The sequence below is a fragment of the Primulina huaijiensis genome, chromosome 11 (genome assembly GCF_012295235.1).
Source record: "Primulina huaijiensis isolate GDHJ02 chromosome 11, ASM1229523v2, whole genome shotgun sequence".
NCBI lineage: Eukaryota > Viridiplantae > Streptophyta > Magnoliopsida > Lamiales > Gesneriaceae > Primulina > Primulina huaijiensis.
Window position 1 is genome coordinate 24420841 of NC_133316.1, and position 15311 is coordinate 24436151.

Here is a 15311-nt window from a genome sequence, read left to right on the forward strand (position 1 = left end):
CATCTCATTATAAAATTTAAAAAAAAATTTAAAATCACATATTTTTATTACAAAAATCAGAGTAAATCTTATCATGTAACGTAAACTCACTCGTTAACATGNTAGCAACCATATTTCAGCAACCACCCAAAAGTATCTCAGGGATAGATTTTCCCCCGACGATGGCTAATCATTAACTAAGGAAAAACGAAACGAAACAAGTAGAAATCCAGAAGGCTGGAAAAAGGCTGCATTAGCTTCTAGTTATGATAGGTTGCGCTGGGGAAATGGCTGTTATGTTCTCTCCATTATTGCCAACGGCCGCAGTCTATGGTTCAAGAAAACCTCCCAACCTTCTGGCATACTCCGGCCAACGTGATCGCGTTATATGCTCATCTTCGAGACCAGAACAGTCCACTGCAACTGGTAACTTTACAATAATTGCTGGCGCTGCGCGTGTAACAATTTGCTTAGATGTGGGATCCTAATTTCGTCTGTTTTCTCATTACCTCTCAATATTGCTTGGTGAGAAAATGTTGGCAACAGTTACACAAACTTTGTTTCCTGAACATCACTTATCTTCGCAGAAGTATCTGGAAACAACAGCTCTTTGACTGGTGGTGCATATGATTTTCAAAGAGCCACAACTTCACTTTCTGAAAAATTGTTGTCTTCATCAAAGAAGGTGACGATTGTACGACATGGTCTTAGCTCGTGGAATAAAGAGAGTAGAGTTCAGGTATGCTTCATTTGGTTTGGGGTATTGGGGGAAAAGTGGGTGGAAAATGTTTTTGGGTAATTATAGTTATTACTTTAGAGTTAAAACATGTTAGATAGATAGAGCCTAGAGACACGATCATTTTCGGTGCTTTTGGCTGTCCCCTTACTTCTTAAATTATACTGCTGCAAACCATATTGTTGTGTGTATAGGGCAGCTCAAACCTGTCAGTCCTAACCGAGGCCGGGGCAGCACAAGCCGAAAGGTGCAGAAATGCCTTGGCCGAGATGCACTTTGACAAGTGTTTTTCGAGTCCTATATCTCGTGCCAAGGTTTGTTGTGCTTTATTAGGTTGGTCAATTCTCAACAATAAATACTTAAAGAATATTTTAAAACTTTCTGTGTTGATGCAGTCTACTGCCGAAATCTTGTGGCAAGGGAGGGATCAACCTCTGGTTTATCTTGACACGCTCAAGGAGGCTCACTTATATTTTCTTGAAGGCATGAAAAATGGTGGGTCTCCCTTGTTCCTCTGTTATAACCCTCCCCTTGGCTGATACTCCAAAGTCCAAACATAGAGTTCCTAAGCCCTTTGGCATGAATAGATACTCCGATTCATGATATTTTACTTTCTTGTAAAGAAATTTGAATCAACAACACACACAGCTCTGCTTCGCAATGAATTTAGTCATCACTTGATAAATCTGTCAGCGATATCCACTTAGTAAATCACGTTTAGTGTTTGGAGGCAGTGGATGCCCGGAAGAAATATCCCAAAGAGTACACAGCTTGGAGAGAGGATCCTTCAAATTTTTGTGTTGATGGCGTGTATCCTATTCGACAATTGTGGCAGACAGCTCATGAAGCTTGGTTAGAAATCTTGTTCACCCCAGTAAGGCTCTTCTCTTGACCAAAAACTCAATCTATTCCCGAGCTATCCTAGTACATTGACACATTTTCTGGAACGGACAGGGAGAAAGTTTCTTGGTTGTTACTCATAAGTCGATTTTGAGGGCATTGATCTGCACGGCTCTTGGACTGGGGCCAGAGAGGTATGTCAAAATTATCAGCTGTTCATAGTTGAGTCGAGTTTTGCAAGCGAGCTTAAAATGGCGGTTTTTAACTGCACAGGTTTCGTGCAATCGACGTAAACAATGGCGGGTTGTGCGTCTTTAGCTTTAATATATACGGGGAAGCAATGCTTCAAGCCTTGAATATGACAGCCCATATGTACACTGATCACATTTACCATTACTGAATACTCACCAGAACTCAGGAACAGGGGAACTTGTTTCATACTGAAAACTGCTTCTGGATACACGAGATATAACTGACACTAAATCTATATATGTAATATGTGTTGGAGATTTAATAAAATAAATCTATAAGACATGTGATTAAATCCATATATCACTACAAGCCAGGAATTCATGTCAAATTATTAGAAAATATAAATAACAGTAAACACGTATCAGAATCCATTGATAGATTGAGCGTCAGAGTTATGGATCTTTCAAGACAACAGAGAATCGACCACCTTATTCTTGTCTTTGATGGGAGAAGGAGAGAGATCTAGAATACGTGTGCCGTATGTATTCTGTGTTATGTTCTCTGTGCCTTGGGGACCATAACCTTATATAACCTTAGCAGTCTTCAACCCATCATAGAAGACCTAATTGGGCTGGGTTTCTATACATAAGGTGGACCATACCAATTTATTTAATACTTTGGAAACCCATAACTAATTAGATCACTCTATTGGGTCCTTTATTAGATAGCCTGTCCATGTACAATTAATTAAATTATGTGAGCCCACAAAATAATTCCAACAATCTCCCACTTGGGCCACATAAGTTATCCGGATATTGTACATTGAAAAACTGGATTGAGCTCTTACTATCTAAACCAAAATATTCCTTAACAATCTGGTCTATCAATTATACCAATATTGAACCAAAGCAGTCATCGCTACATTTAAAATCACTAGACCCATCAATGATCACAATATTAACATAATCAATAACATAGATCAAGTATGGATGTGTAGCATGGAAATACATAAATGTGATCCAAGAATAAAACCTGTATTTCCAACCGGTCCTCCTTATGACTCAAAGAGTCCAATAACAGACTTTCAACCAAATGCTAAACCGCAATGAAAGTCATCACTTTATTTCAGAGTAATTCAAATAAACCTTAGTCTGTACAGAAACTTAAATCATGTCAAATGAGTCAACGCTTAAACCGAATACAAACTCCCACTGTACAGGCATATCAACTATATGGACAACACCAATGTGTGTCACATGCCCAAAAATCTTGGGTGGCCAACCCATGACAAACGCATCCGCGATTATAGAGTTTGCAATAACACGCTCAATTGACACACAATCACTCTGAATTATTTCTTTCCAACTAGAAACTTCATGCCAATATATTTTGACTTTGACAAGCTTCAGTTGTTCTTTAAATATAATGTATATGCTTTATTATCACAATTGATTCTTAATGGTTTCTTAGACCAATGATCATTTCGGTGATAAAATTACGCAACTTTATTCGGAGTCCAAATACTAACTATTTCCAAATGTTAGATCTCCGATATGTGAGCATAAAATCCTTATTTCACTTTATATACCGCATAACCCGATTAATGATCTAATGTCGGGTTTCTTAAATATCTGCCCAACATTCCAATGATGTACACAATATCCAAACAGTGTTCTCTATAAATCCGAATGAGATTATCACCTGATAAAATTTATACCACCACATATGTGGACATAAACATCAATATCTATATTTCTCAATGTTGACTTTCCAATTTACTCACTCCCACTAAAGTCAACATACGAAATTAATTTGCATTTAATTTTAAAATTTCATGCATGCATAATGTCAATGTCATTTAAAATATTGATGTTCAATTTATCAAACTTATCAATCAAGGAACTCATACCAAACATATTTGAATTTTGAAAAATTGAAAATACACGTGGATAAAGTAAAAACTTGATTTGTCCAAACATGAAACTAAAATCAAATTTCATATTTTCAAATTCAAATAGCAGAAAATGAAAAATCTCAGTTCCTAAATAAATCTTTTAAAACACCAATAATCTTATTGTCATTTTCCATATGATGTATCTTTCACCATCAGTTGACAACTGGCTCCTTAGACAACCCTTTCTTTGCACGCCAATTGGCATATTTGGGACAATCCTTCTTCACATGCCCATCAGTCCTTTTGCAAAAGAAACAAGTGATCACTTTATCTTGTTTCTGTTGCTCTATATGCTGTGAAGTCCCAGAGTTTCCTTCCTTATTGCTCCATTTCTTTTTCTTATTGATGCAATTACCTTGATAGTTAGATGCCAAGTGAGCACTTTCAAACATATCTTGTTTCAATCTCTCCTCCTCCTGAACGCACTGCGCAATAAGCTCATTCAATGTCCATTTTTCTTTTTGGGTATTATAACTTATTTTGAATTGATTAAATTGCGCAGGCAGAGAGATCAAGACTAAATGCACGACTATGTCTTCCGACAATTCTAACTTGAATGCTTTTAGTCGAGTCACAAGATTTGACATTTCCATTATGTACTCCCTTATGTTCCCTTTCTCTTTGTACCGCATTGAGACAAGTTTAGTCAGAATAGTACTTGTCTCGACCTTTTCATTTGCAGCGAAACGATCTGCTATTTGAGTAAGGAACCTTTTGGCATCATTTTCTTCAGGAATTGCACCCCTTATAGTATCTGGAATGGAATATTTCATAATCATCAGACTCATGCGATTTGATCGCTCCCACTTTTCCAAAGAACCCTTTTGATCAGCAGTTCCTGAACTGGTCAAAAGTGCGGGGCGATCTTCCCTTAGCGCATAATCCAAATCCATGCAGCCGAGAACTATCATAACATGCTCTTTCCATTTCTTGAAGTTTGAGCCATTAAGTACTGGAATGTTGTTCAGATTGGCAGATATAGAAGATGCTATATCAAAATAGAACAAAAAACTCATAATAAATTATAGTCCATGCATATATTTAAATTAAATAAATCATAAAATATAAGCATGCTGGTGGTGGGCTCTCAAATATCATGGTTATTAAATATTGATAATAAATCCGGCCAACAATATGCCTTTCTTTGGACCGAAAATTGCATGCATGGATAAATCCGAAATTATCACATATTTAGTACCACATATTGTGCTAAAATTTGGCCAGAAAATGACCTTCCTTTGGGCCGATCATTTTCCGCATAAATTTAACACAATTTAATATCATATAATATGTCTACAATCTGGCAAGAAAATAATCTTCCTTTGGGCCGATTAATTTTTGCATAGTTTTGACACGCTTTAAGACCACATAATTATGTGCTTATAATCTGGCCAAAAAATAACCTTCCTTTGGGCCGATTATTTTCTGCATAGATATAAACACAATTTTTTTTTAAGTCTGCAATCTGGCAAAAAAAAAAGTCTTCCTTTGGGCCGGCTATTTTTTCGCATAGATATAAATGCACTTGAAGAAGATATATTGAATCTAAAATCTGGCCAGAAAATAATCTTCCTTTGGGCTGATTATTTTCCGCATAGATCTAGATGCACTTTAAAATCATCTATGGCCAAAAAATAGTCTTCCTTTGGGTCGACTATTTTTCGTATAAATTGAAACACAATTTATTTTGAACTTGAACAATATCTACATATTTCAAAAAAAATCACTTTATTAACATGAAATTTAAATTTAACCAAATTTGAGATACAAGATATCAACTTAATTTAAAATTTTCACAAGAAAATTTTATTTACTTTAATTGGGCCAAATAAAGCATGGAGACCAAATTTGCAAGAAATAAAATATTTACACCTCATAATTATTCATCCACAAATATTTTATTGAAATAAACAAATGCGATAAAATAATGAATAATTCCATATTAATTTTATTTCATGCAATTAATTTTTTTTTTTTTTTTGAAATGGTCGAATTTAATTTTCACAAATCACGGAAGTCAAAATTTAATAAAAGATTAAAATTCTGGATTTCAAAATTTGGACAACCAAACAAGGCCTTAAATTAAACAAAAATCCCCAAATCCCGAAACCCTAACCCCAACCTCAAAACCGGCCGCCGCCACCTTCTCCGGCCAAACCAGTCGGCAGCGACCACGACCAGCCGTCGCCTTACCACGGCAGCGACCACGACCAGCCGTCGCCTTACCACGCCACCTTCTCCAACAATATGTTCTGCTAAAGCTTCATTCTCATTTCAGGAACTGCTTTCATTGCAGTGTTAAAAAAAAAAAAAACAAAGTATACATGGTTGTAGTTTATTGTGAAACCAAACCGAGGAATACATCTGTTAAAAGCAGTCGTGAATGGGTTTAATTGAGTTTTTTTTTCCCCACAAAAATAAGTAAGTTTTTGAAACAGTTTTACTTGGCGTACCTTGATTGAAATGTTTTTCCTCTGTGTAACATTTATAAAAATTTCGTCGCATTTTCAAATCCTCAAGCAAAATTTTGAGTTCTTAGTTGAATCGACAAGATTTGATGTGCATGTTTGCGATAATTAGAACATGTAAAAAAAACTTGAAAACAATGGCGCACAGGTGTTAAATTCTAGAAGAGAAATGGGATTTGATAATTAAGAGTGTTTAAAAGATTTAGTTTTAATATTTATGAATTATTAGAATTATGTAATATTTTAGTAACTTATAGGATTTTATTTTATATATTATTTAAAATTTAAGTGTTTATCCTTTAAAAAAAATTGAGTGTTTATTGAATTTGTATATGGCAAGTCGATGTGGATAGATACAAGTAGAGTTTGTATAATCTTAAAAATAATGTCATTTTGTGCCTTAAAAAAGTCATTTTGAAAGATCTTAAATTATACAAAAAAAAGTAACTTTTTTTTTTTCGAAACACTTGATAACATCAATTTGTTATAAGATCTTAATAATTCATATTATGAGTGTAAAAATATAAGATTCCAGGTAAAAGCGAAGAATTCGCTTAAAATAAATCAATTTTTAGTGTTTCATAACTCCAAATTTGGATTATGTTTTTCCTCATTTAATTCAAATCCTAAAGTTGGTCCCTATAATTCTGATATTTTGATAAATGAATAAAAAGAAAATTGGACACTCTTACCCCAATATTCTTGTATAATCCAAAATTATCATTTACATTAATCTACCGTTCTCAATGCACTATCAAACTATATCTTTAACAACCATTTCCTTGAGGATATTTTTAATATTTATTAAAAAATTAGCATTAGAGCAATATCAAACACTCTACATTAACAATTTTCATAATTTCATTTTTATTTTCAAATACAACTCACTTGTGGTTTTTTTCTTGTTCAAAATTTATAAATTTAATCTCTTCTTTAAAATATAACTTTTGTAAACACTCTCTAAATAAGTTGATTCATAGTTAAATTAAAAATATTACAAAATTATGTTTGGATTAATTCATAAATGTATAAAATATTTTAAATTTATTATACTAGCTTGAATTCTTTTGATACGGGGGATTCAAATTCATCTAATGTAGACCGGATTACCTCACTCGATTGCATATGTAAACAACTACCTGCAATGGTTTTTTTTTTTTTAATTATTTCCTTTAAAGATTGAGATCATGCTTCAAAATCCAAAAATCAAATAACATAACATTGTCCAACATCAAACTTCGTCAACCCTATAAATCATGCTAAATTTAATATTGTTTATACCCATAAATTTTCCTAATAAACTCATAACACAACACATTTTTACTTATTTTTTACGAACTCAATTTTTTTCATTAAAATCCCCTACATGGTTTCAGGTTCTGGTGAGTTTTTTTTCGTAGCATAGTTTTGGATTGAAATCTGCTATCACAATATCACTGATTCATCGCTGGGAAGCAACAAATCAGCGGGGCGGCTCATTCCAAGAAACATGATGCAAAAAATTTGCGCAGAGAATATGTGGTAGAGATATAAATGGAGTACCACCTTTGCCAGGCGCTTACTGGTGGCAAATCCATGTGGTTTATGTACATAAAAAAATGGACAAACATGTTATTTATGAATAAAAATAATGAAAAGGAGAAGCAATACCCGATGAGAAACATAACTGCTACTCTCAACTTGCAAATTTCCCCAGCCCCATGGTCGACTAATCTTCGAAATTATCTAGGTAAAGACTAAGGAAACATCTACCCAAAATTTGAATAGTTACCCATATCTTTTTGATGAGCAATGATTTTCCGGTTACGCTTGGATTTCTTGATGCCTCGCTTCGTGGAAATTTTCTTGAATGGACTACTTATACTGTCGGGCGAAGTTTGTTTTAAATTTTCTTTGGTTATTGATGGCGGAGGAGGAACATGAACTATGGCTTCGAGGGGCGGAGGAGGAGCCCAATGCTCAAGCAAGTCTCTATGGTACCCCTGCAAGAGTAAGCCATTTGTGAAGTTGCATGAGCCAGAAAGGAACATTGTGAGAATTGAACACTAGACAAATCTTTAGAACACAACCGATATTACCTGAACGACAAAGTTGCGTCTTTCACAATCCAAGAACATATTGACAGTGTAATTAGTTTTTGACCAAATCTTGTCTCTCACGGTGGAAAAACTTAATTGATCTCTGGAAGTAAAGCGGTCGACTTCGTTAAACCAAAGACAAGTAAAGAGATTGGAGATAGGAATGTGCTCCCTTATTATAACACATCCTTCTGGAACATCTGGAAAATGAAGGCTAGTGAGATATAAATTAGCAGGCTATAACCGAAGAAAAGACGTAAAAAAACCATCATAAACATTGCCCTACCGCTGGTGATGGGTAATTTATCTACAGAATATGGTGTTAAACCCTCCTTTTTATAAAATTCAATTTGGAAATCCAAAGAAGTATTGTCATACTTCCCAGCGGCCTTATTAGCTTCCGCTTCTACAAACACATCAAAGCGCTTGTAATGCCTTGATATAGCAAAACTTGCATTTTTTCTCCACAAAAACCTGAATTATATTCAAGGAAAACTCATTGAAAAATTGTTCACAGGAAGAAAAAAGTTGCAATTAAATTAATCGAAGTAGAAATTCTCATTATTTTAACCTTATCCACAAGTAGGCAACCAACTTACTCAAGTGAAGGAAAACAACAAAGTGATAAACTTGCAAAGCCACTGATTATGCTACCAAGTTACGTCACAAAAATCATCACGCACATGGACTATAAGAGATATTCAAGCAAGTATTACCTGCCATTAAATCCATTATTTGCCAGATAAGGGTGTACAATGAAAACTGGCAAATAGTTCGTTAAACAAGAGAAACCAAGAACCAGCTACGTGGAGTTCCATATCTCAGTCCAACATGACAGTAACGTGGTAAGGTTCGAAATCCATCATTAACTTACTAGTAAACAAATATGAGTCGTCCATACAACTACAAGACCCATAAGACAATCAGACCTTCGCACTGTTTACAACAAAAAGATTTATGAAACAAGTTGGAGTACCTAAGTCATATGATCCACCAGATTTTATAAGTCTCAAAACAATTTCTACCTACTTAGCGCATCTCTATCATTAAAAGAAAAGAAGGGATGCATGCTGTCAAAGGTTGGCTGAACTCTTATGGTAACCAGATAGATAACCTGGATAAAACCACTAATGAACACATCATTGCATGCCCAACTACCACCTATATGACTAATGTTCTATGTTAGATGTACCTTTCCAGAATTTGAACTGGATCCACAACCAGCTCAAGTTTTGCATCAACCCACAACGAGTACCGGGCTTTCGGGAAAAGTCGATGGAGTAGAAGTTTTGGAATCTGTCATTAAATAGAAAACTTAATTAAAGAGAGTCAAACACTGTTTAAAAGGCTGAATAGACAAAATGAGAGAGCCAACAGATAATTGAATGAAATTCAGATGATTTAAGCTTCATAACCTTGTAGTCCTTCAAAAAGATTACTTAGTTCCACAACTACGTAATACCCCTCCATTACAGTTTGCCTCTAAAACGTAAAGATATCGGTTCTTTTTAAAAATTAAAGATCACTCTAAGAAATCAGTGGGGGAAGAAAACTATCTTATGACAAATGGGCTTAAGATTGCTTGCCTGAATTCAAGCATAGTATCATGAACTGGAAAAATGAGTAGGCAATAAGGATCAACTTCAAATGATCAATAGGCTAACTCTATTTTAAATCAATCATAGAAGGTCAATAACCAAAAGAACAATAGTCATGGTGACAAATGACAAGTGGTGATCTTTCTAACTTACAACATTGAACACACAAAACACTTGCCCAAGCACAAAAATTTTTACTAGTTAGCCTTTGGAGCATTTACCTTTCCATTTCGTCTCGGATCAGTGTAAGGTAGGTTTTGAACGACTATGATTCTCCACTGCCCAACTTTCTTATTAATTCCAATATCACTCGAATTCCTGAGAAAAACTTCTGTTTCTTCATCCACGAACATATGGAAGCAGACATTGTCTTTTGAATAATCACTAATATTCTTCGGCTGACGTATTACATCAAAGTTCCCTGGTGAAGAATGATTTTCTACATTAATACAGAAGGATTTAAGATCAAAGGGAAACTCCATGTAGGTCGGTGGGCCTATACCAAATATTGCCGATGCGACAACAATTCCTTGACAAGTTTCCATCTCAAGAAGGTCAGAATCATCAATATCATAACCTGTGTGTTGGCCTGGTTTTGCTCCTTTTACAAACCTGATGCACACCAAACATCAGAAAAAACATAAGCTTCGTAAAAGCAAGAGGGATAAATAATGCCAAATATACAGACTAAGCACACTATCATCATACCCACAGTGCACTTTCATGGACTCTTTGATATCAAACGAATCGTTCCTCTGTCTTAATGAAGGGTAACCACCAAATTCTGAACCGCCAAATTCAGATTTAGTTAATGTTTCTTCATGAACATATGTAAGATTTTTAAGAACGGGGGAAAATGATGATGCATTTGGAATTCGAGCAATAGCATCTTCCATTGGTAGGTAACATACTGGACATGCTGCAAGTGCAAAAGCCCAAAAAACCCATCAAAAGGAACACCTCGGTCAAAAAACAAATGTCAACATTAGAGTGCATCTCTGTTCCTGATAACGATCATAAAAAATTAAAACCCAAATAAAATGATAAAGTGATCAACTCACGACGTGGTCCGATTCTTTTCTTATCAGCTGGTGGTGGAGGCAATGTAAAATGCTCACACGGATTCCCAGGAGGGAGTTTGTATCCAGTAAAAAAAACATGAGGAGGAACTGGAGTTGGAAGCAGAGAAAGAGGTTGAAGAGTTACATTTGCAATTACTTGCACCTCTTCAATTTGAGGAGAGAGAATTCCATCAACACTATCCTTTTCCTTCTGCTTTGAGATTGGCCCGAATTCAATACTTGTATTTGGAATAATGGTTAATTGAGCATCTTCACCTGCAGATACCCAAAAGTATTCATTGTTGTAACACATAACCGACCCCACATCTTGATCCCCAAAATCAAAAGAATTCAATCAGATCAGATTCGAAAGCTGGCTTATAATAAGCTTGTTTCTAACCATAGGTCTATTATAATTATGGCGCACAGTGTAACTTGCATAAGTACACACAGATAACTATATGAATCAGAAGCCTGAATTTTTTTAGCGAACTAACAAAATGAATGACCATAGCATGACTTGAAACACCAGGTTCAGTACCCAATTCCCAACCATGAACTTTTAAATCAATAGAAAAGCCATGATTTGTCTTATTTAGCGTTACACATACTTTCTTTAGTGCAACAAGTAGCATTCAAAGCAAGCAAAAGGCCCGAAAAAAGACAATAATGACAGAAAAAGAGGAAGCCAAACCTTTGCCAACATACAACACCCAGATGAAAACTGCTGCGGAAACCAGAGATAAAAGCAGCATTCCAACCTTGTTTCGAGGGGCGAATTTATAGATCCAGTGGAACAACTTTTCCTTCTCCTTAAGCATCTTGGGAGGCTTTCTCGATGAAACTGGTGGTGTAGTTTGGATTGGCAATGATACAGAATTGTTCTGAATTTGCAGCAGAGATCCATAACTTCCCGAAGATCGAAGACCCAATGACCCTGTAGTCATTGTTGTCCCCTCAATCGCCAAACTTCGCCGCTCATCTCCTCCCTCCTCTCATTCACTCTAACCAAACTATGCCCAAGAATTAAATAAAAAAAAGACAAATTTTGTCTATGAATAATGATTCCTCTATTGCCACACATCCAAATTCAGGCTAAGATCATAGAAATTATTCCAAAGATTAAATCTTTATCACTTTCAGCTTCATGAATCAACTTAAAACAATCCAATTGCGCCTAAAGAACCGAAATAATGGTAAATTCACCGAACCCACTTCACTAGATTCACTGCTGAATACAATGCCAACAGCTCGATACACAGAATAAAATAACAGTAAAAGTTTTGAGCCTTGAGCTCTAAGAAGACAACGCGAGTTCGATCTTGTGAAGAACGCCAAGAAAATTCCAATTGCAATAAGGAATAGCAAATCAAACACAAACAACTATAAATTGAATCGAATCACGACTCTCTAGTCTACAATACCGTTCCACCAATCAAAAAAATGATATCTTCGTCTTTAAAAAAAATAGAAAAAACTATGTCCTCGATGCGGAATAAATCAAATCAAAGAAATAAAAAACGAAGCAAATACAGGACCCCAGAATTGAGGATGCGTGAAGGGGTTGATTTTTAGGGTTCAAGTCCATCCAATCCGAAAATGATTTATTTTACTTGTATTGTTTTTGGTGTGGAAACTGGGTATTATGGAAGCAAATCGGGACGTGGGTAACACGCGCGAGCGAAGTGCGATTGGTGTAGTGTTGGGACGGCAGGGAAGACAATTATTGGCACCTATATTGGCCTATGGTTTGAAAGATCGCCAATTTTGCCTATTTATGGATGCTGGATCCATTACTTTTGATTACTTATTAATTAATTATTACATGTTAATTAATTAAAATTTTATGTTAAACAAAGTCTTAAGATATAATTGATGTAAATGTACGATTTTAACATATTTTTTAATTAAATGAGATAGACTAAATTGATTTTAAACTACGACTAAGCAATTTGCTTAGCATATACAGTTAAAGCTTTATTTTAGTTGAATTCAGGAGGGTATTTCAAATGCCTAAACCAGTGTATTTTCAAACTTGTTGACTTTTTAAATAAAGACGCTGGTCTTCTAAAAACTATGTAGTGTGAAATGGGGGAAATTTGAGCATCTATATTCACAATTTTCTCAAAAAATATATATTTTACTCTAATAAGTGCTAACATTTGTTGATTTTATTCATAACCACATCTTTTTTTATGTCTTTCTGTTTATCCAAAAATTTTAATTCCAGCTCCTACGCTCACGATATCACTGTTATTTTCATTTTCACCATTTATTAAGTGCATATTTAAGGTTGGGAGTTATTTTGAAGAACAACCTTGTATCCAAAACTGTTAGGCTTTAAGTCATGGTCCTATTGTGACACATGACATGCCATCTTGAAATAGAAAGCCTACCAAAACATTTCTCTCTTGTCTACCATGTTAGTAGCTGTTATCTACAAATTTTGCAATGAAATAGAGAGATCCCAAAGAATCAAATATTAAATAAAAGTTCAATTTTAGATGCTATACTAGTGCCATCTTGTACCGTACGTGTCCTCCGTAGCTGATGTAACTGTGGAATTGAATCCTTCCGTTTCTTCAGTTGGGCTTGAATTCGTCACCTTAATTATGATCCAGACACCCTTGAATTTTAGGAGCTCCTAAAAAAACCCTTGCTCAAACCCGCCATTGGGAAACCATGTGGAAGATTGTTCACAACATGAAAAGTCAACAAAATATTGCAGTTTCTCCATCTGTTGTTTCTTTTATCATTGAACATTATGGTAAGCGGGGTCTCATTGATCAAGCATTTAAACTATTTAATTGCCTTAAAAATTCTAACTGTCCACAAACGACGGAAGTTTACGATTCCTTGCTTTTCGCTCTCTGTGCATGCAAGAATTTCCAGGGGGGTTTATGCTTTGGTTAGAAGAATGATTCGCAAACGTGTTGTCCCTGATAAGAGGACTTATTCAATTCTTGTTAACGCTGCCGCTCTGCTGGGAAGTTGAGGGAGGCACAATACTTTCTGGAGGAGCTGAGTCCAAAGGGATATATTCAATCCTCCGTAGCCGTGATATATTGATTGATGGTTTATTTAATGCAGGATACCTCGAATCAGCTAAAGGGTTGGTTAGGAAGATGACGAAGGTTTTGTGCCAGATGTAAACACACTTAATTGTTTATCTGAAAATTTATGCAAGTATAGCGAGGTTGACTTCTGCATTGATCTTGATACCCAGGAAGACCGAGTTCATGGTACCGGATGATCTCAGGTCATGGATCAATGTATGAGGGGTTTTTGGTCATTCTGGTACTAGTCGGGCAAATGGTTACTCGTGACATCATGCCCCCAAGTATTTACCAGGAGCCCGGGCTTTTAGACGAATGTCCGGGTGATGGCTCTCTACCCGGGTCGCCTCGATAACAACACCTTACTCAAATACATAAGCATGTGACACCTTATCTCGATAATCATTACTGTCAAAATCACGTAGATGTGGCAAGGTTAAAGAGACTGATTGACATATCAGAAAAGGTGTCAAACAGCAGTGTATGAGTAACCATCTTGCCATAATTAGTAAGTGTGCACTGAAAACAAGGTCATCATTGACTTTATTGCTATAAATACCAGGTTTGTTTAGAATAAAAGGATTCATTCATATATTACCCGCATCATTTTTTTAATATTTCCTTGGCTCCTCTGTTTTCTTTCTCATACCAACTAACTTAAGCATCTTAGTGGTCATGCTGGATCCCCCTCCGACGCTCATTCACGTGGTTATCTTTGTGTTTTCAGGATAATATCATCTTTCTTGGGAGAAAAACGCTTGGTTTGAATATACTTTGTTGTGCTATCATTTTTTGTTCATCCCAACAACTCGACACAGTGAAATTGCCCACCTATCTATCACCCAATTCACTCGGTCCTCATCAGATCTTTTTTCATGATGTGTGTGGATTGGGGTTACACGTATAAGTTAGGGAGTTATCTATCATATATACTTCATTTTAATATTTCATGTAAAAGAGACACTTTTAATTTAAGAATGCACCTCACAGTTTGGGAAAGAAAGCTAAACCGTCATAAACCAGTAGGCCAAAAATAATAATTAAAAAAAACGAAGGAGCCAAATCAATTTGAACTTGTATTGTTACCTGGTTGGATAAGAAATACCACGTTTTATGAATTAAACTTACACTTCATTATAAAAGAAAATAAATAAATATACTTTTGTGAGCTTCAAACAAACACTAAGTATGATAAAATTATGATTAATGCAAAAACAAAAAAAAAATTCAAAACTAAGAAAATTTAAGCTCAAATAGTGAATGGGATGTGGGAACGATTGGATGAGTCAAAGTACAAGTTGAGCCTGGGAGGAAATGTGACTAAGCTTTATCCATACTCAACTGGCACT

At 35.4% G+C, this 15311-nt stretch overlaps 2 protein-coding genes and 1 pseudogene across 2 annotated transcripts; 2 read left to right on the forward strand and 1 right to left on the reverse strand.

The window, feature by feature from the left end:
• Nucleotides 1–108: 108 nt before the first annotated feature.
• LOC140988972 (probable 2-carboxy-D-arabinitol-1-phosphatase) lies at nucleotides 109–2015 on the forward strand. The gene is made up of 7 exons (XM_073458101.1): nucleotides 109–405; nucleotides 567–718; nucleotides 910–1029; nucleotides 1111–1210; nucleotides 1450–1589; nucleotides 1670–1749; nucleotides 1829–2015. The coding sequence occupies exons 1-7, from the start codon at nucleotides 246–248 to the stop codon at nucleotides 1953–1955; spliced, it is 879 nt and encodes a 292-aa protein (XP_073314202.1). The 5' UTR covers nucleotides 109–245; the 3' UTR covers nucleotides 1956–2015.
• A 5676-nt stretch (nucleotides 2016–7691) lies between these two features.
• On the reverse strand, nucleotides 7692–12622 carry LOC140987934 (probable hexosyltransferase MUCI70). Its single transcript, XM_073456699.1, has 9 exons — nucleotides 11601–12622; nucleotides 10907–11182; nucleotides 10554–10764; nucleotides 10348–10457; nucleotides 10067–10266; nucleotides 9440–9543; nucleotides 8534–8721; nucleotides 8248–8447; nucleotides 7692–8151 (listed from the first exon to the last, which is right to left on the reverse strand). Exons 1-9 carry the CDS (start codon nucleotides 11851–11853, stop codon nucleotides 7918–7920), a joined length of 1776 nt encoding a protein of 591 aa, XP_073312800.1. The 5' UTR covers nucleotides 11854–12622; the 3' UTR covers nucleotides 7692–7917.
• Nucleotides 12623–13253: 631 nt separating this feature from the next.
• Nucleotides 13254–14159, forward strand: LOC140988517 (pentatricopeptide repeat-containing protein At5g18390, mitochondrial-like; annotated as a pseudogene).
• Nucleotides 14160–15311: the final 1152 nt, after the last annotated feature.